General features: G+C 39.0%; 1 protein-coding gene across 2 annotated transcripts in view; it reads left to right on the top strand.

Annotated features, from left to right (window-relative positions):
* GAS7 (growth arrest specific 7) overlaps positions 1–24,999 on the top strand; it is a 174,384-nt gene that overhangs the window by 125,820 nt on the left and 23,565 nt on the right. For both annotated transcript variants that reach the window (XM_070739803.1, XM_070739802.1), the window contains exons 3-5: positions 5,433–5,510; positions 11,886–11,971; positions 21,951–22,004. In XM_070739803.1, coding sequence (XP_070595904.1) covers positions 5,433–5,510; positions 11,886–11,971; positions 21,951–22,004 — 218 coding nt within the window. The remainder of the gene's footprint in view (positions 1–5,432; positions 5,511–11,885; positions 11,972–21,950; positions 22,005–24,999) is intronic.

The following is a 24,999-nucleotide window of genomic DNA, read 5'->3' on the forward strand; positions in this document are numbered from 1 at the left end:
TCCAGAGGTATTCTGGTCCAATGCCATGTAGGGCTTTAAAGGTCATTACCAATACTTTGAATTGCGACAGGAAACTGATTGGCACCCTGTGCAAGCCATGGAGTGTTGGAGAGACGTGGGCAAATCTAGGTAACCCCACGATAGCTCTTGCAGCCGCATTCTGCATGATATGATGTTTCCGAACACTTTTCAAAGGTAGTCCCATGTAGAGAGCATTGCAGTAGTCGAACCTCGAGGTGATGAGGGCATGAGCGACTGTGAGCAATGACTCTCTGTCCAAATAGGGCCACAACTGGTGTACCAGGCGAACCTGGGCAAACGCCCTCCTAGCCACAGCCGAAAGATGATGTTCCAATGTTAGCTGTGGATCGAGGAGGATGCCCAAGTTGTGGACCCTCTCCGAGGGGGGCAATAATTCCCCCCCCCAGGGCAATGTGTAGACAGATGGAATTGTCCTTGGTAGCAAAACCCATAGCCAGTCTGTCTTGTCAGGGTTGAGTTTGAGCTTATTGACACTCATCCAGACCCCAACAGCCTCCAGGCACCGGCACATCACTTCCACTGCTTCGCTGACTGGACATGGGGTGGAGATGTATAACTGGGTATCATCAGCATACTGATGATACCTCACCCCATGCCCTTGGATGATCTGACCCAGCAGTTTCATGTAGATTTTAAATAGCAGGGGGGAGAGGACTGACCCCTAAGGCACCCCACAAGGGAGAGACCTAGAGGTCGATCTCTGACCCCCCACTAACACTGACTGCAACTGACTGGAGAGGTAGGAGGAGAACCACTGAAGAACATTGCCTCCCACTCCCAACCCCTCCAGCTGGCGCAGAAGTCAATGTATTGAAAGCCGCTGAGAGGTCAAGAAACACCAGGACAGAGGACAAGCCCTGTCCCGGGCCCGCCAAAGATCATCCATCAGCGTGACCAAAGCAGTTTCCATGCTGTAGCCAGGCCTGAATCCTGACTGTTGTGGGCCTAGATAATCAGCTTCTTCTAAGGACCGCTGGAGTTGGAGTGCCACCACCTTCTCAACAAACTTCCCCATAAAGGGGAGGTTGGAGACTGGATGGTAGTTATTAAGCACGGCTAGGTCCAGGGAAGGCTTTTTGAGGAGGGGGCACACAAGTGCCTCCTTGTAAGGAGCCGGGAAGGACCCCCTCCCCAAAGAAGCATTGACAATCTCCCGTGTCACCTCTCGGCTGACCGAAACCAACCAAGAGGGACACAGATCCAGTAAGCAGGTGTTACCAAGTCAAAATTCTCCCAGACAGATGGACAAGGACGGGCACCAGTCACCTCGACTGATTCAGCCGACACTGCTATCCAGTTGGAGTTGTGGTCTACCCAGATCCGAGCGACTATCAGTGAAAAACAAGTTAAACTCCTCAGCACTGCTCTGCAAGGGCTCCCCAACTGCCCCCTGGTTCAGAAGGGAGTGGGTCACCCTAAACAGAGCGGCCGGGTGGGATTCTGCTGATGCAATCAAGGCAGCATGATATGCACATCTTGCTGCCTTGAGCACCACTTTGTAAGTCTTAATGTGAGCTTTTACAAGTGTTCAGTCGGATTCAGATTTACTCTTCCTCCATTGCTTCTCTAGATGTCTCTTCTGGTGTTTCAACTCCCAGAGCTCCTCTGAAAACCAAGGAGCTCTCCAGGGTCTAGAGAGGTCGCAGAATGATCTTCTCACACACAAGGAGCTGCTGGAATGGGTCTTGTGTAGACCAATTCTATCTGTCTGTCTGTCTATTTGTACATTCTATCATATCTAAATTCTATTTTATTGATATCAAATACATCATGTACAATCAGCACTTCACATGTAGATGTATAGATACATTTATTATTAATAGTTTACCCAGAAAGGATAAAAATTCAAAATTTAATCCTAAAATAGCTTTTAATATTATCCAATTAAGGGACAATACTGGAAAATAGCAGAAAATAGAAGAAAGTGGAGATTTCAGGAGAATGTATTGAATTTTCAGGCTCCTTGAATGCTACTTACTAAGTGTTTTTCTTTCCATCTTCAAATCACAGATCATACTAATGCTTCCACACTTTAATCAAGTAGTTGTATTCGGCACTCTGCATTCTGCACTGCAATAACCTATTGTGACTCACTATTACCATCTCAACACTCTGCAGACATTCCAAACAAGTCTAAAATAAAAGCTGCTAACTCAAGACAGTTACATAGGAAATTGAATGCCAAGCAAATTTTAGCATTAATAATATTACACTTGCTAATTGTTTGCCTTCAGTGCTGTTTTATTTTATGTTTTAACCTGCAGAGGCTAATAATTTGCACTTGAATGCTTAAGCCAAGAATATTTTTGCATCACTGGCGGCAATCCATTTTTGTTTTTAAGAGTGTTCAGTTAACAGAGCTCCAGGAGGCTGACTCAAATGACTGATGTTTGGCTGCTGAATTACTAGTATTGAAAACTAGGGCTGTACATACACATGCATGTGGGGAGATCCAGAACTGAATAAATTGGGATTTTCTCATTATGCAACTTATTTTATGATTGAAGAAAAGGTGTTTTGTATGTGCTGCTTCTCATTGCAAAGCACTGCAAATGACTGTAGATCAGTTAGCTTTCCTATATTTCCTATATCTTCCTATTGTTGTTATATATGTTAAGGATAAAGCAAATATTATAAGGGAAACAGCTGCAGCCAAACAAAATATATAATACACAGTAATACAATCTTCCACTACTTGGCAACCTCAGTATTACACTTCATAGAATTGTCAGCCAGTATGTTGGGAAGGCGACAAGTTTATCCATTAACGCATCCACAGTTCAGTTTTTGCATCCATTTATACGATGGCTATAGGAATCATGGTCTATCTTCATACATTAATTGGGTGAATGGATTCAAAATCTGAATCACTGGAAACAAGTGAAAAGTGTGGATTTTGTTCATGAGAACCAGAGATCTGCTTTCTAATTGTAGTGCATTAAAATGTAATGATTCATGGTGCATGATTATGATCCATCAACCACAAACATAATTTGGAAAGAAAAGAAATCCCAAGCATGAGAACCTTGTGAATAATCACATAAGGCATTTCCATATAGGGCTTTTCTTCAATGCTGAGTTTCTGGTAGTTATGCTATAAGTGTTATCACATCTTTTGTTTATCACTTAAGATAAAGGACAATATGTACGTGGCAGTGCCACTGTTCAGTATATTTACAGCAGGTATCATGATTAATATTGATGCTTCGTCATCTCTACAGTAGTCAAAAGGTCTTAGCAGAGTTGTGGAATTGCTTCATGAAATTTTAGATTTTTCCAGTTAAAATATATTGTTCTGAAAAAGTAGAATGTGTATTAAAATCTGCATAAAAAGGATTTATCTTTTACACTTTTTAAAAGGTAGCAGCAGGCTTAGAAAGAGGTATTCAGTAGCTAATACTGTTGTCTTTCTTGTGTTTGAATGCCCTCTTATTCATGTTTATGTACTGTGGACTAGGAGATGGTGTTTATGATACGTGACAGGATATTTGGAGGGAATTCGGTTGCAAAACGGTGTACAGAAAACAGTGTTATTGCTGCAATAGAAGCAGAACAAATCGTGCAATCAGTGAGTGATACTTGTCCATTTTTCCATGTGAACATAGTGTGATCTGGCAGAAAAACATTTTGATTGTTTATAGTTTACTATTATGTTAAACCAGTGAGTCACACAAACCTGATCTGATGATGCCACAAGATAGATTGCAAAGTAGGAACTAAACTGGTTAAGCAGGCTACACAGATCAGCAATTAACACAAATCCATCAGTGTACAAAGAAAAAAGAAGATTGAGAAAACAATAACTGGAGCATAGTATTTTGCCGGCCTGGTGTATAGGTGATTTATAGTTTTGGATAATTTCATTGGCCATTATCTACCAAATCTTGCTGGTACATATAAATAACTGCATTTTTGCAGTAGTATGTAATCAATTATTACCATATTTTTCGGCGTATAAGACCCACCTTAGTTTTGGGTGAGGAAAATGGGGGCGGATCTACCTACCAGGTATTCATCTAGCTAGCATCCTTAGTCTGTTCAGCTTCAGCACATTATTTTATCCCCTGGTTAGGCTGAAGATACTTTTTTCAGAGGGAGTAGGAATGTAAACAAGCCTGCAAAGACTTAGAGCTGGAAAAATCCTTCTTTGGAGGGAGTAGGAAGCCAGGAAGATTGTTAGCACCTAGATAGGGCTAGGGGGTGGATCTTTGAAAAGCTACATTCGGAGTTTAAGACACACCCAAATTTTTAGCCTCTTTTAGGGAGGAAAGGGGTGCATCTTATACTCCAAAAAAATTACAGTATATGTGTTGGTTTATCAGTGCCCTTTTTTCCAAGCTTTTCCTCCCTATTTTTGCAGCATTTTCACATGTAGATTTTAGACATAGATTTGTTCCCTTCTTTGAACACTACCTGTTTGATTCTTAGAAAGCAAGCACACAGCTTCTTAATACAAACACTATAGTAGATGCTTTAAATCATCTATACTTGCAGCAACTCCTGATTTGCAGAAATAACCAGAAAGGTGGAACTACAGTCTGTGACTAATTCAAAGTGATAGCACCATCTAGAGTCAGAGATGTTGTCTGCAATTATCATTTTGAAAAAGCTGCAGTGATTCCTTAACACTTGTTTCCATCCTCCTTCAGCCCAAATGTTATGAAATGCATGATGGAATAGATAATGTTTCCATGTTCCAGTAGCTAAATAAAGAGACATTTTGCACTCAGCAAAAAATGCTTGTTTTGAAGTAAGGAAAAAACATATATCAGTGAAAGGGGGCATGGTTGCTGCTTAACAACTGGGCACAGACAATCCTTATTTTATTTTCTGAAAGAAAATCTGTTTGACATCATAACTGTGATTCTTCAGTTGTACAGGAAATGCACTCTACCTATGTTCTTTCCTTTGCATATTTCAGGACAGTTTGATAGCTCTGTTCTAATGAGTGTTGACATATTTTAGAAAATGGTAATGGCTAATATAACAAGAGATATAAACAATCTCAGTCTGTGGTTTTGTAGGCATTGAGGTGTATTCTTTTAGCTTTTCTGACTTCCACAGTCTAGACGTGTAGGGTGTTTCAATGTGACACATAACTGACTAGAATCACAGTAGGCTTTTGAGCCTGTAGAGCAACTTCCTCCTTTAAGTGGCAAGACTGCCTAAAGGAATCTTAATGAATACCATTTTCTCTGAAAGAATTGGCATTGAACATGATATGAAAGAGCATATTTCTTCATGAATTAACAATTTTGTCTTGTGATGATTGGAATTGATAAGATCCATTATGTGTGGTTGTATAGGAGTGGGGTAGAAAAACAAGGTTTTAAATGTACCTGTTAATTATTGTGACTATTGATGCTGATATTGTTACTATCTTTTAACAGAGACTACTTGGGAGCGACCAAGCAGTGTTCCGGGAACTCCAAAGAATTCAGTGAGCCAGAAGAACTCCTTGCCTACAGGTAGGAGACAAATCATCCACATGTGCATGCAGTTACAGTGGTACATCTACTTACGAACTTAATTCCATGACCAGGTTTCTTAAATAGAAAAGTTTGTAAAAAGAAACAATTTTTCACATAGGAATCAATGTAAAAGCAAATAATGCAGGCAATTGGGGAAACCACGGGGACTGTGGAGGCCCTGTCCCCCCCCCCCAGGAGATTCCTAGAGAAGCCCCAAGGAGGCTTCTTCCCGCCTTCTCCGGTTATAGTTTTGGAGGCACAGGTTCATAAGTGGAAAATGGTTCTTGAGAAGAGGCAAAAAAATCTTGATCACCCGGTTCTTATCTAGAAAAGTTTGTAGAGGCATTTGTAGGTAGAGTTACCACTGTACTTTCCCCAAAAGGGGAGGGGACCATAAAAGCTCTTACTATTTGCATTAAATGGAAAAATATTGGTGATATGTTTGCCTTTCTTTAGAGAGAAAGTAGTACTAGGAGAATGCACAGAATTTCCTTGGCAGAGATATGGCTTATGATTAATATTTAGGTACCATCAAATCAGGTTCAAACTTCAGTGGCTGAATACACTATTCTGTTTTGCCAAGAGTCAGGGCAGTGATCAAGTTCCCAGTCAGTTGGTTATTTTGGATCCAGAGACAATAAGCACACCAGCCAATAAAGAGATTTTTATTTTGTTATGAACTCAAAATCTGTAGAGATTCCCAGTCACCCATGTCATGGTTGCCCCAAAGGTGTTTTTTTCAGGAGGCAACTGGACTTTCTTGTTTTCTTTTGAAGATATTTTGCTTCTCATCCTCAAATTATGAGCATATAATTTTAAAAGCATAACATATAAAGCATATATACCAAATAAGATGAGATCTCTAATAAACTGCCAGGAGTTCCTTACTCATGAGAACAAAGAGACTCCTAATTTCCACAGTACCCAGTTTTATTTATTTATTTGTTATTTTGTCTAGTATATAATGAGTAGAAATAACATATCAATATGCATGAAAATGGATAAGAAAAGTGGAGTTCATATCTGTGCTGCAAGAAAAACATAAAGAGACATTTGGACTGGGGACGGGAGGTACTCTGGTGCACTAGGTTTTGTGCAGGGGCTGCCTACAAGCAACAGCAACTCCAAAGATGCTAGATTTTTTTCAAATCAGAATCTTACATCATGACTTTCTGGCCTTTTTATGATCATGAGACTGTAAGACCTGGCTTTGACTGTGTCATATGACATTCACAGGTTTGCAGCTAGGAAAACACTCCCTCCTATCCTTTCTCTTTTATTCAGTAAATAAGAGTTTAAAAATAAACAGGCAGGTTAACTTAGAACAGTGGTGGTGAACATTTTTTCTTCGGGTGCCGAAAGAGCGTGCACACATGCTATCGCATATGCGCGAGTGCCATACCTATAATTCAATGCCTGGGGAGGGTGAAAACAGCTTTCCCACCCCATGGAGGCCCTCTGGAGGCCAGAAACGGGCTGTTTCCCAACTTCTGGTGGGCCCAATAGCCTCCCCAGGCTCCAAAGGCTTCACTGGAGCTGGCGTAGGGTAAAAACCCCTGCCCCATCTCCTCGGAGGCTCTCTGGAAGCCAAAAACACCCTCCCAAAGACTCTATGTGAGCCAAAAATCAGCTGACTGGCTCGCACATGCAGGTTGGAGCTGACCTAGGGCAATGGCTCACATGTCAGCAGATATGGCTCTGCCTGCCACCTGTGGCACCCGTGCCATAGATTCACCATCACTGACTTAGAATAAAGTCTAAATTTCTAGACTTTTCTTATATGAAGGATAAATAATAATAATAATAATAATAATAATAATAATAATAATAATAAGCAAATGAGCAAGCAAAACTACTGTGGGACTTCCGACTTCAGACTGACCAAATTCTGAAGTATAACACACCAGACATCCTGATTGTGGAGAAAAAGAAAGTATAGATAATCGACATCGCAATCCCGGGGAACAGCAGAGTTGAGGAGAAGCAGCTAGAGAAATTAGTGAAATACGAAGATCTAAAAATCGAGCTGCAACGACTCTGGCATAAGCCAGTGAAAGTGATCCCAGCGGTACTTGGCACGCTAGGCGCAGTGCCAAAGGATCTCAGCGGACATTTGAAAACCATCGGAATTGACAAAATCTCCATCTGTCAATTGCAAAAGGCCGCTTTACTGGGATCGGCAAACATAATTCGCCGCTACATCACGCAGTCCTAGGTGCTTGGGATGAAAGCACCTAGGTGATGAAATACAAAATCCAGCTTAGTGATCTCGTTTGCTGTGTTGTATTGATAATAATAATAATAATAATAATAATTATTATTATTATTATTATTATTATTATTATTATTATTATTATTATTTATTAGATTTGTATGCCGCCCCTCTCCATAGACACACAAAATAATAATAGATTTATGCATTGTGACTGCCTGTCTACCACCTTGACCAATTCTGGATCTGCAATCTTGCAAGGATCTTCCTATGATTTCCCTGATCCTGATTTTTTATTAATTTATTTATTTATTCAATTTTTATGCCGCCCTTTTCCATCCTTATATGTTACCTTTCTGTTCTTCTATTCCTGTTGAGGTTTTTTGCTCCATTATCCACTCTTCTGAATCAAAGTACATGCTTGCTGTTCAATCTCCCCAAAGGAGCAGTCAATCTTTATTCCTTCCAGAATTGATTCACAGTCTTAGTAACTATCTCCAGATCCATAATTCATTGTCTTCCTTTTTCTCAGTGTCCAGCTTTCACAGCAGTACATTACTATTGGTTAAAAAAACACAAAACATTGCTTTGACAATTTTAAGCCTTGCCGTCATTGGAAAATCCTCATCATTGCCTTCATTTTTTTTCCTCTGAAAACAAGGTACTTGTATTGATTTCTTCAAAATCCTTGAATTTCGTGTTTGGAACTCATCTCACTCCCCCTGCCCCATTTGCTCCACTTTTTAAATTATAGGAGATATGAAATAATAAACAGTGAAGGAAAGTGCAAAATAATAATGAACTGGGATTCATAATGAATCCCTTTCTACTGATACTTCCATACTTCATTTTTATTTTCTAACACTTAATTCTATTCTATAAGTAATTGAGATCACTCCATAATTATATATGCATATTATATAATATATGTGTATATATATGAGGTGCTATTCAGAAGGTTCTTACCTATCCTGGAGAACCGCTAGTGGAAATTTTGAGTAGGTTGGAGAACCAGTAAATACCACCTTTGACTGGCTGTGCCCACATCTATTCTCTGCCTCCCAAGTCCCAGCTGATCGGGAGGAAATGGGGATTTTCAAGTAACCTTATTTTATTTACTTATTTATTAGATTTGTATGCCGCCCCTCTCCGTAGACTCAAGGCGGCTCACAACAAAATAAAACAATTTATGACAAATTTAGTAATTTTAAAAACTTTTTTAAAATCCCATTATTAAAACAGACATACACACAAGCATACACACATACATAAATTGTATAGGCCCGGGGGAGATGTCTCAACCTTCCCCTGGAGTGGGGAGGAAATTGAGATTTTACAGTATCCTTCCCCTGCCACGCCCACCAACCCATGCTACACCCCAAGCCACACCCACAAAACCAGTAACCGAGGTGCGTGGCTCCAGTGTAAAAATCCTGGATGCGTAAACAGCTGCGTGTCCCCAATGACTCTCCATGTGAAATCTAGCTTCTGCGCATGAGCAGCAAGCCAAATCTCATGTGAGGACATGCGAGAGAGTGAGATTTCAGCTATTTTCGCCAACTTTTTGCTTCTGCGCATACAGGGAAGCAAAAGTATCAGTGAAAATAGCCAAAATCTTGCTCTCACGCACATCCTCATTCAAGATTTGGCTTGCTGTGCATGAACAGAAGCCAAATCTTGCACTGAAGGGCTTGCGCACACCTGCAACAGCCTCCGAAGGAGCTTCAGTAGGAAGTAAGAAGAACGGCCCTTCACTGTATGTAAGTACAAATCATATAATTTTTAAAGCAACATTATATAAGGAAAAATTTATTTGAAATATGGTTTAAAATTAAAGACAACAATACATTCAAATACCGAAATGGATGACTTCAACTGAAGCCATAATTTATCCCAATACATTAGATATAAATAAGATAATAACATATGAACAATTGCTGAATGACAGAATTCAATTGCTCTCAAAACAAGAGTTACAAAATAAAGGGATTGCCATAGAGTGGATTCATATAAAATCTAAATACAGCAAAGACAGGAATAAAATAGGATTTTTTTAAAAAAAGAATTAGGCAAGATGTTTCTAAGTTATATAAATTCTTCCTCAACTATGAAATGTTCGAAGACCAGGTCAAAGGTTCTATGATAGCATGGCCCCCAAATTTCGGCTACACTATCAACTTAGATGGATGGGAAAAAATATGGACTATTAATTACAAACTAACAATATCATCTACCTATAAGAAAAACATTTATAGTATGTATGTACATGTATATATCAGTGGTGGGTTGCTCCTGGTTAGGCCTGGTTCTGCAAACAAGTAGTGGCAGTGGCAGGAAGCTTTTGCGCATGTGCAGAAGAGTCGCATACACAAGAGAGTGCGTGCACAAACCGGTAGCAATGGGATTTAGAACCCAGTACTGGTGTGCATGTATATATGTATACATATATATGCATAATCATACACATAATTATACATACAGACAGAGACGTGTGTGTGTGTATATGTGTGACTTCATTACCTACTTTTTGCCCTATGATTTTAAAGGCAGCAAAGGATTTATCTACAATAATCACATTCCATTAACTGTGTTTTAACAACTAATGTTGCTGTTTTTTCCAAATCTGAAACTTTTTCAATAATGTCTTGTTGGTGATGCTGAGGGACTATTTCCAACACCTAAACAGGCATGTCCAATTGGCATCCCATAAGCCACATATGGCCCTGGAGAGTTACTATTCTGTTTGACTTTTTTTCTTAAAAAATTCCCTTATTAAGAAGGGCGAGGTTTTTCAGTGTCAGCTGACAAATCCACCCCCCACCCCCCACAGGCCCTGCTGTAACTTTAAAAATCGACATCCCAAAGAGCAGCATCATGGTAAGACAGGATGGCCATAGTCCCTTGCAGAGACTTTTAAGCCATCTGCTCTCATTTTGATGCTGTTCTTCAGCAGCATTTGTAGCAATTTTTCTAAGTGACCATCAAGGGGGATTGGGGAATCTTCTTTTTTCAAAAAACTAAGAGGGGAACAATCCTCTCCGTTCAAGAGAATAAGCCTTATTCATTTGCCAAGAGTTTTTGTTCTGTGGTTCTATGCAGAAATGTTTATTTCCCCTAGTTCTGCAGAAGCCATTCAGATCCTTAGAGATCTCTTCCATGAATAGAGTTTGAAAAACTCCAAATTCTCAGGTTATACAGGAAAAATCTTTTGAAAAGATCTTTTTCCCCAGCAACTTTTTTTCTCAGCTGTACACTCTTCTCCTTTAGGTTGGGTGTTAGCCCCCATTCTTTTAGCATTTAGAAAATCTAGGGGGGGGTCTTTTTTATTTGGTTTTTAATGGCTGAATTATTTATTGCCTATTTTAATCATAACTGTGATCTCTTTTATGTTTAAAAAACATTTGCTCCTCACCCCCAGCATGCACAGAGTAGGTTAAATAAACAAAACAAAATAAATGTTTCTTCATTTAACAAAGAGGTGGATAGTGTCTGTGTAATACTGTACAGTACAGTGGTACCTCTACTTAAGAACTTAATTTGTTCTGTGACCAGGTTCTTACGTAGAAACGTTCTTAAGTAGAAGCAATTTTTCCCATAGGAATCAATGTAAAAGCAAATAATGCGCGCAAATCCATTAGGAAAGAAATAAAAGTTCGGAATTTGGGTGAGAGGAGGAGGAAGAAGAAGAGGAGGAGGACAGTCGCTGCTGAAGGAAGAAGGTGAGGTGAGGAGAATCAAAAAAATTCAAAACTTTAAGGCTTAAAAAAGGGGGATACACCCAGTGCGAGGCTGCCTCCCATACACTGCGCCAAAGAGAGAAACCCAGGGGAAATGGCAAGAAACTGGCCAGTCCTTCGTGCCACTCTCAAATTTCTTGGGAATTTTTTTCCGCGCTCAGGTTCTTAAGTAGAAAATGGTTCTTAAGTAGAGGCAAAAAAATCTTGAACACCAGATTCTTATCTAGAAAAGTTCTTAAGTAGAAGTGTTCTTAAGTAGAGGTACCACTGTGTTTCATTTACTGAATTGGTGCTGGAGAGTATTAAATAACATGTTAATCACCATTTAGGAAGGTCATGTGAAATACTTAACAGAATGATTTAAAAGCCACGCTCTCCTTTCCTGCCTCCTTGGTCTGAACTTCATGTCTTTTTTTTTTACAGTAAACGGATATCATATACCAGGCACGTTGGCATCCCAGCTAGAGCCAAGCCACATGAGTCTCCGCAAAATCAGCAGTGACCCTCAGGTAAATTCATAATGTGTTTCAGAATTCCTTCCTTAATAAATTTAGTTTTATTTAGAAACAGTTTAAATGGAACTCATTACCGGACTCCATAGTGTCATCCCCAAGCCCCCAACACTTTATCCTTAGATTATCTACGGTTGACCTATCTAGATTCCTAAGAGGTCATTAAGGGGTGAGTACAAGTGCACTATAGTGCCTTCCGTCCCCTGTCCTATTGCTCTCCTATATCTCCTATACCTTTCTTCTATTCCTATATCTCTTCTTCTATTCTTTCATTGATATGTTCTATTACTATATCTTCTTTTCTATTATTTCTTAGATATATTTTACTATGAGTATCTCCTCTATAACCTTCATCATGTATTTTACTATGTGTATATAGATATATACCCACTAAAACCCTCATTGTGTATTGGACAAAATAAATAAATAAAATAAATAAATAGATTAAAAGATAGATTTTTAAGCACCGGAGCCCTGCAGAAGACATAGCCTCCCGTCCCCTGTCCTATTGTCCCTCCTATATCTCATATATCGTATCTACTATTCTTCTATTCTATTCTTATATTACTCTCATAATATCCTTCTATTCTCTAATTGATATATTCTCTTCCTAAATTTTCACTTCTATTTGTTCTCTAATATATTTTACTCAAGTATAACCTCTATAGCCTTCATTGTGTATTATTGTGCATTGGACAAAATAAATAAATAAAAATAAATAAAATAAATAGTGTTAACTTCCAGTACAAGGAAGTTTGGAATTTGCCCTTTTATTTAAAAATTGTGAATCACCGCTATTTCACAGCAAAACCTAACCTTGTACTGTAAATCTCAGTCATTATAGTTCCGAAACACCACTCTCCCTTCCTCCCTCCCTCCCTCTTCCCACTCTCTCTCTGTTTATGTGTTTTTCTAGGTTTTTATAAGTCAAATCTCCTATTGCTCTTATTCAGTTTTGGCCGCCTGTGATCATTTGCTAGCACAAAGTTCTTCAGGCAAGTTGTGCAATGTGCTTTCTTTCTGTCCATGTTTTAATTGCAATTACACTGTCTGCTTACTCTTTGCTCTTACCCCAACCTTACAGCATAGAAGAGGTTTATCGGGTTTTTTTAAAATCTTCAATCAAATCTCTGTTTCTCACATTTTTTTATGATATGTGTGAACTCTGGAAGTGGGGGTATTGGAAATCCTCCATGAGCCTCCTTTATTGCTATTTTAGAACATGTTGAAAGATGGCTTGAAGTTTTCTTGCAGAAATACATGGTTTGGATCCTTAGGTCATACATGCTTCAGAATTCTATGCATAATTGTTTTGCTTAGTATAACAGCGTGGTGATAATGACAGTCCTTGACACTGGTCCAGCATGTCGCTGTGCTCAGAGACTTTTGAATCATTACTGTTCTACATTCTAAACACCAGGATCATCCTGAAGTGACCTTTGCATTTCTAAGTTGCAACCTAGTGCTCCTAGTGTAGTTCCAGCCGTGTTTGTGTTATTCATTAACAACTCCAATTGATTTTATAAAATCACAGAATGGGAAGGGACATTTAGGTCACTGAGTTTAGCTCCCAACCAATTAATTGCAGAAATCCAAATTAAAGCTTCTAAGGCAGACAGAACCCATCCAGCAAAGGAAATGACACCATTATTCAGCATAATAATACTTTCCACTGTCATAAAATTTGCTTTTAACAATTTTTTAAAAACAATCATTTTACATTTTAATTCAAATTTAAGTCCATTTCCCTGTGTCCTTCACTCTGAGACAGTATAATACAGGTCTTAACCTTCTGCTGTGTGACATCCTTCAGGAGTTTGGAGAATACTCTTATATTTATCTTTGTTTCAAATCTACTCAAGGTTAAATATACCCAATTTTTCAATGGAAGTTATTGTTTCTAGTCCCTTGATATCACTGGTTGCCCTTTTCTGACCCTGCACTAACTTATGGAAATCTGGATTCCTAAAGTGTAGTACTTTAAACACAATGCCTGAGCTGTGAGCCAACTATTTCAGAATAAAGTAAAAATTGTAGTACCCATGAATATTGATGGGCGAACCGAACCAGCACAATTCGGGTTCGTATCGAATTTTGCGGCATTTGGTATGCCGAACATGAACCCGAAATTTTTTGAAACTTCGGGCAAAGTTCGGGGTCGCATTTGGCGTTCGGAGCTTTGACGTTACCGGCAGGTTGCTAAGGATGCCAAGGTGATCACTTCCTGGATTCCATGGAATCCAGGAAATGATCACCTTGGCATCCTTAGCAACCTGCCTGTGACGTCAAGGCTCCACCCCTGGAATCTCTTCGTGGGGGGGATTCCCCAGCTCCTTCAAAGGAAGGTCTTCACGTAAAATAAACATTGCAAAATGAACATGTTTATTCTTACGTAAAAGGACTGCCCTTTGCTTGCAGCGCCGCTGCGTTGACCTTTCACGTAAAAATAACAGTGTTTACTTTTACATAAAGACCTCCCTTTGAAGGAGCTGGGGAATCCCTCCCATGAAAAGATTCCAGGGGTGGAGCCTTGACGCCACTGGCAGGTTGCTAAGGACGCCAAGGTGATCACTTCCTGGATTCCATGGAATCCAGGAAGTGATCACCTTGGTGTCCTTGGCAACCTGCCGGTATACGTGACATCAAAGCTCTGCCCCTGGAATCTCTTGATGGGATTCCCCATTCGGGTTCAATTTCGGTTTCTGTTCATCTGAATTTTGCATAAAGTTCATCCGAACTTGCCGAACCCGAACACCGTTGGATTCGCCCATCACTACCCATGAAACCTAAAATTGTAGTAATTTTTATTGCAACCACATCAGACTATTGATTCATATTCAGCTTGTAATCAGCAACTATTTCAAAATATTTTAAATACTATTACAAAACCATACATAAACCAAACTATAGCTATGTGTTTAATTTATACTATACTGAGTATACAGTATAGGTTTGCATAAGTCTCTGTTAAATTTCACTTGAAAAAAAATTCAGTATATTTGTCTACTACAACAAGATTTTATTTTTGTGTTCTACGATACTGGCTATCTCCCCTTCCACTAATATTTTATCATGTGCAGATTTAATCAGTTGCATTCCATCTCACCATCCAAGTGATTAATAAAAATATTAAGTGCAAGTCCTAGATATCTTCTGTCACTCTCTTTAATATTTCCAGAGTGATGAGGAAATTGCTTTGAATGTTCTGCATGCCTTAAAAGGTGAGATATGATGACTAAATATAGCTGAATTATAAAAACCCAGTGTTGTAGAATGCAGCACTGAATACAGAATTTAAATCCTCATTCTGCACCTGTGTGGATTAAAATATATTTGGTCATTTCCAACCATGACATTGCAAAGTTATTTTGGCAGTTTATGTGTCAATTTTAGTTTCTCATTTACAATATCCACATTGTGATAATGGAAAAATTGTTACATCACAGATTACAACAGAATATTAAAAATGTAATTATGAACCTCTTCCTAAAGACTATTGGATCTTTTTGTTATTTTATTATTTGGTCACTGATACAACTCCTTCCCAAACGTTAATGGAAGAACTTGCAGGCCAATTTCACAAGTAATACTTGAAATGATTTTTGCATTTTCTCTGCATATTCTTTTAATAAAAAAGCTACATTGACTAGGATATGCATCTTAGCATTTCTTCCTTTTTCCATTTACTAACAGCATTTCAGATAAATGTCAGAGAAAATTTATATAGTTCTTTATCTACCAAATGTTTACATTGTGTGAATGATACAGCAATCTTAGACCAAACACTACAAACAAAACATCAGTCTAAGCTACTACGTGCAACATAATATGTTCCAGCTCATGGAATTTAGTTATATTTTTCCCTGGCTTTCCTCTACAGATATGAATAGTGTTGGGCGAACCCAACAAAGTTCAGGTTCGGCACCTGAATTTTTAAAAAAATCGAACCCAAACCTTTGCCGAACTTTCAAGTTCAGCATTCGGGAAAGCGCAAGGAAGTGCCACTGCCCAGCTGTCACCTTCCAGAGCAGTGGGGGCGCTTCCCGGTGCTCTCCCAAACCTGAACCCAAAGCCAAATCTTTGCCAAACTTCTGGGTTTGGCGTTCGGGAGACCACCGAGAAGCACCCCGGCTGTTTCTGAAGGTGACAGCTGGGCAGCGGCGCTTCCCAGAACAGCCAGGGAGCTGTCGGCTGGTCGGGAGGCGCAAAAGGAGGTGGGGAAACCCACGAGGGAATTCCAGGGGCGGAGTTTTGACGTCACTGAGACGTCCTTTCTGGAGTCCCCGTTTCAGCCGGCCAGGAAGGATGTCTCAGTGACGTCAAAGCTCTGCCCCTAGAATTCTCTCGTGGGATTCCCCACCTCCTTTTGCATCTCCTGACCGGCCAACAGCTCCCTGGCTGTTCTGGGAAGTGCCGCCGCCCAGCTGTCACCTTCAGAAACAGCCGGGGTGCTTCTCGGCAGTCTCCCGAAAGGTTCAGGTTCAGGAGAGCACTGGGAAGCACCCCGGCTGTTCTGGAAGGTGACAGCTGGATGGCGGCGCTTCCTGGCACTCTCCCAAACCCAAACCCGAACCTTTGCCAAACTTCCGGGTTTGGCATTTGGGAAACCGCCGAGAAGTGCCCCGGCTGTTTCTGAAGGTGACAGCTGGGTGGTGGCACTCCCTAGGGCTCCCGAACCCGAACATTTGCCAAACTTTTGCGAAAATTCAGGTTCGGGTTCGGTATACCAAACCGCGCAAAGTTCGGTACGAACCCGAACTTTGAAGGTTCGGTTTGCCCAACACTAGATATGAATACTGTTTAATATTTATACAGTATTCCCTCGTTTTTCATGGGGGATGCGTTCCAAGATCACCCGTGGAAAACAAATTTCCGTGAAGTAGAGGAAAGATATTTTTAATGTATTTAACGAGTATTTGGAGTTTTAAAACCCACCCTTTGCATTAAATAGTCATTCTATAATGTTTCTCAGCTGGAACTACATGTGATATCCTACCAGTTTCTTTAATAGAGTACAGTAGTACTGTAGAAGAATTTTAATGGATTTAAGCCCCCTTTGAAAACCTGTGAAGTAGCGAATCCACAAAAGATGAACCACGAAGTATCAAGGGATTATTGTATTCCGGTATTATTCAGAAAAATAGGGAAATTAATATTATTTGCTTAGGGTAATCAGACTAGCTACATCATTTAATAGCAATATGAACCTAAGGTTCTCCTGGTGTTTTTTGTTTGTTTCTTTGTTTTGTTTTAAACCTAGCTATCTTGTTGCTGTTGTTAAATTTTTGGATATCTGCAAGGTGTTCTTTCTGCAAGGTATAGGAAGCACCAGTTTTTTAGAAAGCTCCTATAAGTTATAACTTATTTGAAAGGTTCATTGTCGTCATCAACATTTTGTGAATCTCTTGAATGTATTGCAGAGTAGCAAATCAAAAGGTATATGCTGCCAACACAATTAATTTGTTGGATGGTACTTCAGAAAAATTTGCTACTGTAAGCTTTGATTGAGTCAGCAAGTCATATCTTTTAGAACATGAAGAACTTGGTCAAAACAGCTCTGCTGGCCTTCCACATTGCGTATCAGTCTCTTTTCTCAATCTTTTTTGTCTCTCCCCTCCCCAGTGCTGCAAAGGCCCCACTCACAGCTGAGATTTCCACTACAGTGATATCTGGTCTTACAAACTTAATTGGTTCCAGGACAAGGTTCGTAAGGTAAAAAGTTCGTAAGATGAAACAATGTTTCCCATAGGAATCAATTGAAAAGTGATTAATGCATGCAAGCCCAAAATTCACCTCTTTTGCCAGCTGAAGCAACCGTTTTTGCGCTGGTGGGATTACCCTGAGGCTACCCTCCATGGGAAAACCCACCTCCGGACTTCCGCGTTTTTGCGATGCTGCAGGGGAATCCAAGCAGGGGAATCCCAGCATCACAAAAACGGGTGCTTTGTTGGCAATGGAAGTCTGGAGGTGGGGTTTCCCAGCGAAGGAAGCCTCAGCCAAATCACAGCATCGCAAACCCCACCTCCGGACTTCCATTGCCAGCCGAAGCGCCTGTTCTTGTGCTGGTGGGATTCCCCTACTGGGATTCCCCTGCAGCATTGCAAAATCCGGAGATGTGGTTTACCATGGAGGGGAGCCTCAGGGGAATCCCACCAGTGCAAAAAAAAAAGGGCGCTTCGGCTGGCAACGGAAGTCCGGAGGCGGGGCATCCCAGCAGCGGCAGCGGGTTCATAAGGTGAAAATAGTTCAGAAGAAGAGGCAAAAAAAAATCTTAAACCCCGGGTTCGTATCTCAAAAAGTTCGTATGACAAGGGGTTCGTAAGACAAGGTATCACTGTACTTGGCAGTATCTTCATTATCCAGGGATATTTTTTACAGTAGAATAGATTCATTTTGCCTTTGAAGCATGTTAAGATGCTAACAGGACAGACGCCAAACAATGAAGGTTCTGTTTTTAGAACAAAAATTGGGCCCTTCTCTTTCTTCCCATAACTCTTGCAGTAGGTACTGTGGAGGCTTCTGCTGATGTTTAGCCTTTCACAATGTGACTCAGTCCACAGCAGGTCTTTTACACATCTTTCTTTTTACATTACCTTTCTGATGTGTCAAAACAAATTACCTCCCCCTCCTTTCTACTGGATAACTTTATTGAGGTCAGTGGTCTTGTAAGCACAGTGGACAGCCCAAATTATCAAGGGCAAGGGCTGCTTCTATGTTCAAAGTTTACAACATCTATGGCTACTATACCATAGGGAAAAGGAAGTGATAAATGTGTTAAACAATTAAATGTGAAAACTGAGGGGATAATTTAATTCCAGATTTGTTTCATCCAATAAGGATACATCGTGGACTTCTGTAGGTATTTGATATTTCCACTATGGAAACAGAATGCTGAATTAAATAGGTCTTTCATTTGATCTATGTAAAAAATCATAAAGTTAGCACACAAGAGGAGAAAACTAGGTCTGAAATTGAGTGCATTCTCTATAATCACCTGAAATAAATGCATTTCTAAAATAAATGCATGGTTGGAATAGGTGCACTAACAAACACATTCTGGATCTATTTTTTACTTTTCTTGAAGACTCATTCTCTCTAGCTGCAAAGGCAGATTGAATAGTTTCTTTATTCTATATCTTCCTTTATGTCTCTGGCATATCTTACCACTTTAAACACTTTGGGAGTGAACCTTGCTTTGTAGATAGCAATCACTTTGCCTTCATCTGGTCTTGGTGTAAGAATTTAAATTAATGGACTTTATTTTGGGTTTATTGAGGATTATATATAAATGGCACAGAATTAGATGATTTTGAGCATGTCTCCCCTGGAGATTTGCACAGCCCTCACTCTCATGGCCTTCTGGAAGGCCTTAAAAACTTACCTTTGTCGGCAGGCCTGGGGCCATTGAGCTTTAACATTTTGCTCCAGCTGCTAGTATGACTATGGTATGAATGAGTGTGAGTGTATGGTTCTTAATTGGGTCTTTTAGATTTTAATATTGGGCTTTTGAATTTGTTTTTGTATTTTTATATGCTGTAAGCTGCTCTGAGTCTTTGGAACAGGGCAGCATATAAATCCAATAAATAAATAATAAATAAATTATTCTATATAGATTATTCATTATTCATTATTCTATATACAGTGCATAAATTTCATATTCACATTAGCTGTCGGTGATTTAAAATGTCCAGACAGTAATCAAGAAGTTTCATGCATGGCTCAAGTGATTTTTCATTAACTGGCTTTGAAATGCAAGACTCAACCCAGTCAACTGGAAAGAATAGGGAAAATGGAATATCCTTAGCTGATGTGATACAAACAGTTGCTTCAAAGAAGTTTTGATATTAACCAAAGCAATTTGCTGGCTTGAAAGCTCACATAATTTAGGTTTACTACTGAAGCTGCTAGCAGTTTATTGAGCATGAAAGTACATTCTGTATAGGCAAAGCTGCTAGCTTTAAAGCAAATATTTTTTGTTATTTTATTCTACTTTTTAAATACACAACTCAAGATTGTGTACGTATCCTATTTCTCCCCCCCACCCAACAACTCTGTAAAATGGATTGATCTGAGGGAAATGACTAGTCCCAAATCATCCACCCAATTTTTCATTCCATGGTAGGTCTAGAAGTTACAGTCTTCTTGTTTCATTAAGAACCAGACTGGCTCTTAATGATTATTTTTATAAAGTAAATAGAGGATTGAGAATTCTTCATTATATGGTTCTTTCCGGTAAAATTAGCAAACAGCTCTAATTTTGTTGTAGAACTAATACTGACCTGCTGCTTGGTTATTCCTTTTCTGTAAATGAGAACAACTAATGCTAACAGCGTTATTTTAAAAGAAAAATCCCTTGAGACATTTTAAAATATGAATGTGTGAGAGATTAAAGCATTTCTTGGCTCTCACATTCATTTCCTAGATTAAAGATTGATAAAAGATGCATTTTCTTTAAAAATGAAATTAAGAGAAGCTGATTCACTTACATAAGGATGATTTGAAGGAAAAAGAAGAAATTCTGACCCAGAAATTAGATAGGAGGAATAGTATGATGCTATTCCAGATTATATTATAGTGCAGATAAGGATGGACTGGTGAGATGCTCTACACCTGGGGAATATGGTACCTAAAGAATTGGTTATTCTTTATATCAAATCTGTTTCCTAGATCTTTGTGACTGTTGTCTATCATTTTGTCATATGCAGTTCAGAACAAGACTGGTGGGCTCTGTTTTTGAAGTACTTTCATTGTTGTTGCTGCTCTGTGTAGTACTGGGTAATACAACGTACATTTATTTCTTTATTTTATAAGAGAGATAGATAATAAATGAACCTTTCAAGAATAATGGATGAAATTAAAGATGTAGCAGGACATGTGCATCATGCTATTAGCTGTTGCATGGGGTTTGAGATGGAATAACAGAGCAAATGTCAGCTTAAAACATGTAACTCTTGTCTCCTGGACCAGTGCTTTTTGTTTAGTTTATTTTGTATCTGTCAGTTTTATGCAAGGAATGCTTTGTAAAGCTTTTAGTCTTTTGCAAATATAACTAGGGGAAGTCTGAGGGAAAGCTACATTGTGGTTTTAGCTTCACATGCAGACAGCTATAGCTGGATGAAGCAATTACTTTTGTTCAGGGTTTAATTTTCTTGGAATTGTTCATTTTCATTTGTTTTTATAACAGTTTGCATTTCAGAAGACCATATTTTTCCCTAATGCTGGCTAGCTGCATTTATTTAGTTTCAAGGCAGCTAGGGTTTTTTAATGTGTTTTTTAAATGTGTTTTTTGTTTTATTTGTATCAATGCACACATTTCTGTGCAATTCATTCCCCTAATGAAAAGACCATCCTATGCACTCTTTTGGAGGGCTGTATTGAAACAGTGCAGATGTAAATTCTGTAAAATGCAAATTAGATAAGTTGGTGTTAAATGAATTGCTTCCCTACCTCCACCTAGGAAATATGTATTTTACCTCTTGTGACCGAGTTTTCAAAGCCATCAGAATGGGAGGAGGGAATGCCAGGTGTCTGAACCTACAATCAAAACATTGTTTATACACACCGACTGCGGTGTATACATGTGGAGTTTCTGATAACTCTTTAGACTTCCTACCAAGGGAGTCCAAATCCAGCATTGGCGTGCATTTGAAGGGTTAATTCCAAAGCAAAGCACTGATTGGAAGGGGAGGGGTCACCCTCTTTCGAATGAATTATCTGGCTGTACAGAGCTTATGTGCTGCTTCAGGATCACAGTGCAGAACTCTCCCATGCAAAAGCCCAGCTGCCAAGCTGTGACACTTCCAGACATGGGAAAAGGCTAACCCAGGAATCAATCAGAAGGGACTCTGCTCACAAGTGGCTTGCGTTCAGCTTTAAACACCATACACATATAATTATATGCACACAATTTTTCAAGAAACATACCATGTCGGATGTGGAATGCAGTTTTGATGATGCTTCTTGCCTCTCTCCTCAGAGTCCTGGGTCTCCATCACCTACTCGAAAACAGAATAAGGAGAACACCTTTACGGTAAGTAGAATCCTCGAGTGATGATCACCAATTCAGTTGCTATGGTGATTCAGTCAGCAAGTAGCACTGCAGGCCTGGCTGGAGGGGGTGAAGACAGGATTTTGTGTGCTGGGGTCTGCCTCATGTTTTCCAGATGTAAACATGGTTCTTCCTCTCTTCCGCGGTAGCTGCAATGAAGCCATGTTTAAAAGGCTATAGCTAGCAGAAAGCCTGTTACACAGAGATAGGAAAGAAACATCATAAAGCAAAAGAGAGGGTGGGAGACACTTCTGTGTGCTGGGATTTTAAAATTACAGTTGGAGCAGTTTTCATTCATTTCGTTCAAACAATTTATCGCTAGTGAAGTCATCTAAAGAATGGAGCGTTCCTGTGAACAGTGAACACAATGCAAAAAGTTGACACTAAGGTTTCATGAAACCTACGATGGCTTACCTTTCCGATTTCACTGACTAGAAAAGAAATAATTGTGTGTGTGAGAGAGTGTGTTTGTACACAGTTATTTTTGTCTGGTATGCATACATACAAATCTACACACTTTAAAGTTGTTTTTCAGTGTGGGTGGCTGAGATGTTCTATTTTTGAATCCTGTTTTTTAAATCAATATAAACTTATTCTTCACACCATTGTTGCTCATAAATATGTATCACATGCACAAAACTTGAATGCAGTGATTAAAAAGCTATAGATGCTTCTCTGTTGAAGTGTGAGGTCTGCCTTTTTGCTGCAAACAATAATGGAAAGAAATCTGTTGAAGCAACATGACATCCCTCAATGATCGAGTAAGAGAGAGAATACCAGGGACCTAGTATATGGTGGGATGATTGTTTACATAGGTATTGGTGTTCTCTTCTGATATCCATTTAGTTTTACAGGTTTGAAATGTAATTTTAGTATTTTATCAACTTACACCTTTTAGGATTTACACTGAGCTGCGAAAATACAGGCTCATTTGGATTTTGGAATGCATCCCTATTGTGGAACGGCGATTTTGGATTTGTTTTGATGAAGGGCTGCAATAGGATCAGATTTACTGAATGAATTGCAGATTGCTTTGCTTCTCAATGAAACTGTTAGCAACCAAAATAAATACCTTACATTTATTTCCAACAAGCAGGTTATTAAAACAATAGCACCAGATTTTGACAAAAGATATTTATTGTTATTTGGTTGCCTTCACTCTGTTTTTTATTTGTGCTTTAGACTATTTCAGGAATTGTTACACCAGAATAAGTGTTTAGTAAAGTCAACTCAGCTAACTTTACTGAACATTCTTCTGAAGTCATTTTTCCTGAATTTGCCTGAAGCAATGTCATTTGTTGACAAAGTCAGAATAATCACAGTAAGTCACAAATGAAACAAAACAAAAAAAAATAAACCTTATTATTACTATTGTATTATTTATCCTAATTGCTGAAGTGGATTGACTTGCAGCTCCAATACTACAGAAATGTCATCATTTCTAAAGGAAATGTCTGAAATGGCATAGAGTTTGGTGCTTGAATGAGAGGAGGGGGTTAGACTAGAAGACCTCCAGGATCTCTTTCAACTTTGTTCTTCTGGATGTCTCAGATGTTCACCCCTGTCTTCAAGAAACAGAAATCCACAAACTATCTGTTGATTTTTCTTGCTTCAGAATAAAAAATTGAGAAGTTTTAAGAGCTTCATCACTGGAGGCTTTTAAGAAGAGACTGGACTGCCATCCATCAGAAATGGTGTAGGCTTGGGTGGGTGGGTATGGACTAGATGACCTACAAGGTCCTCCAACTCTGTTAATATGTTAAATCTAGTAAAATATATCAGATGATCAGGAGACTTTGAAAAAGTCTCAGAGAATGCCACTTATAAATATCACGAAATCATGTTTTGGAAATAGAGATACTAGCACCGGTCATTGCTGGGCTCAATTGTCTGTCCCCATCTTCCCTGTATAACACAATTCAGAAAGTCTGATTTTGGCCATATCAACAAGATATAAGTTGCCATTACTATCAGAACAGCCAAATAATAACAGTGTCTCCAGGTAAGCACAAACCATTATTTGGTTTGCAGATGTTGAAAAAAAACAGAGGTTGCACAAATATTTGACGTCCTACCGGAGGAGGTGCTATCCCTGAATTCATTCCCAAACACTAAAATATGGTATGAAAACAGTGATTTTGTTTCTGTGGAAAATACAGAGTACTTACCAATTCACTGAGATTTTTCCCAGCAAGTGTTTCTGTGGTCAAAAATTAGTTCCCTATGCTGCCATTACTATAATGAAATGGCATTACATTATAGTAATGTCATTACTATTACTCAAAGAGGAGCAGCATATAAATCAAATGAACAAACAAATGAATGAATGAAAGAATAAATGAATGAATGAATGAATGAATGAACGGACAAACTCATTAAAATATTAAAATATTTAAATATATTAAAGGGCTAAATAAGGTCCAGGAGGGAAGTGTTTTTAATAGGAAAGTGAACACAAGAACAAGGGGACCCAATCTGCAGTTACTTGGGGGAAAGATGAAAAGCAACATGAGAAAATATTATTTTACTGAAAGAGTAGTAGATCCTTGGAACAAACTTCCAGCAGACGTGGTAGATAAATCCACAGTAACTGAATTTAAACATGCCTGGGATAAACATAGATCCATCCTAAGATAAAATACAGAAAATAGTATAAGGGCAGACTAGATGGACCATGAGGTCTTTTTCTGCCGTCAGACTTCTATGTTTCTATGTTTCTATTAAAAAAAAGTGTTTCTCCAATTAAAGTATTGCAGATATAGGGGGGATTAATCAGTTGATAGATCAAATATCTATAAATATATCCTCATTGTACTACTGTTGAACAGTGACATAGATCCTGTGTCCCAAACCAGGTGCCTTTTTATGCAAGCAACTCTTGAAACTTAAGAGGTTCCATACAACATTCACGATAGAAAGACCTTACCTTTGTACACTGCTGGTGCACAGTGTATGAAAATGGGAAAGAAGAACCAAA

Source organism: Erythrolamprus reginae, chromosome 2 (assembly GCF_031021105.1).
Source record: "Erythrolamprus reginae isolate rEryReg1 chromosome 2, rEryReg1.hap1, whole genome shotgun sequence".
Lineage (NCBI taxonomy): Eukaryota > Metazoa > Chordata > Lepidosauria > Squamata > Dipsadidae > Erythrolamprus > Erythrolamprus reginae.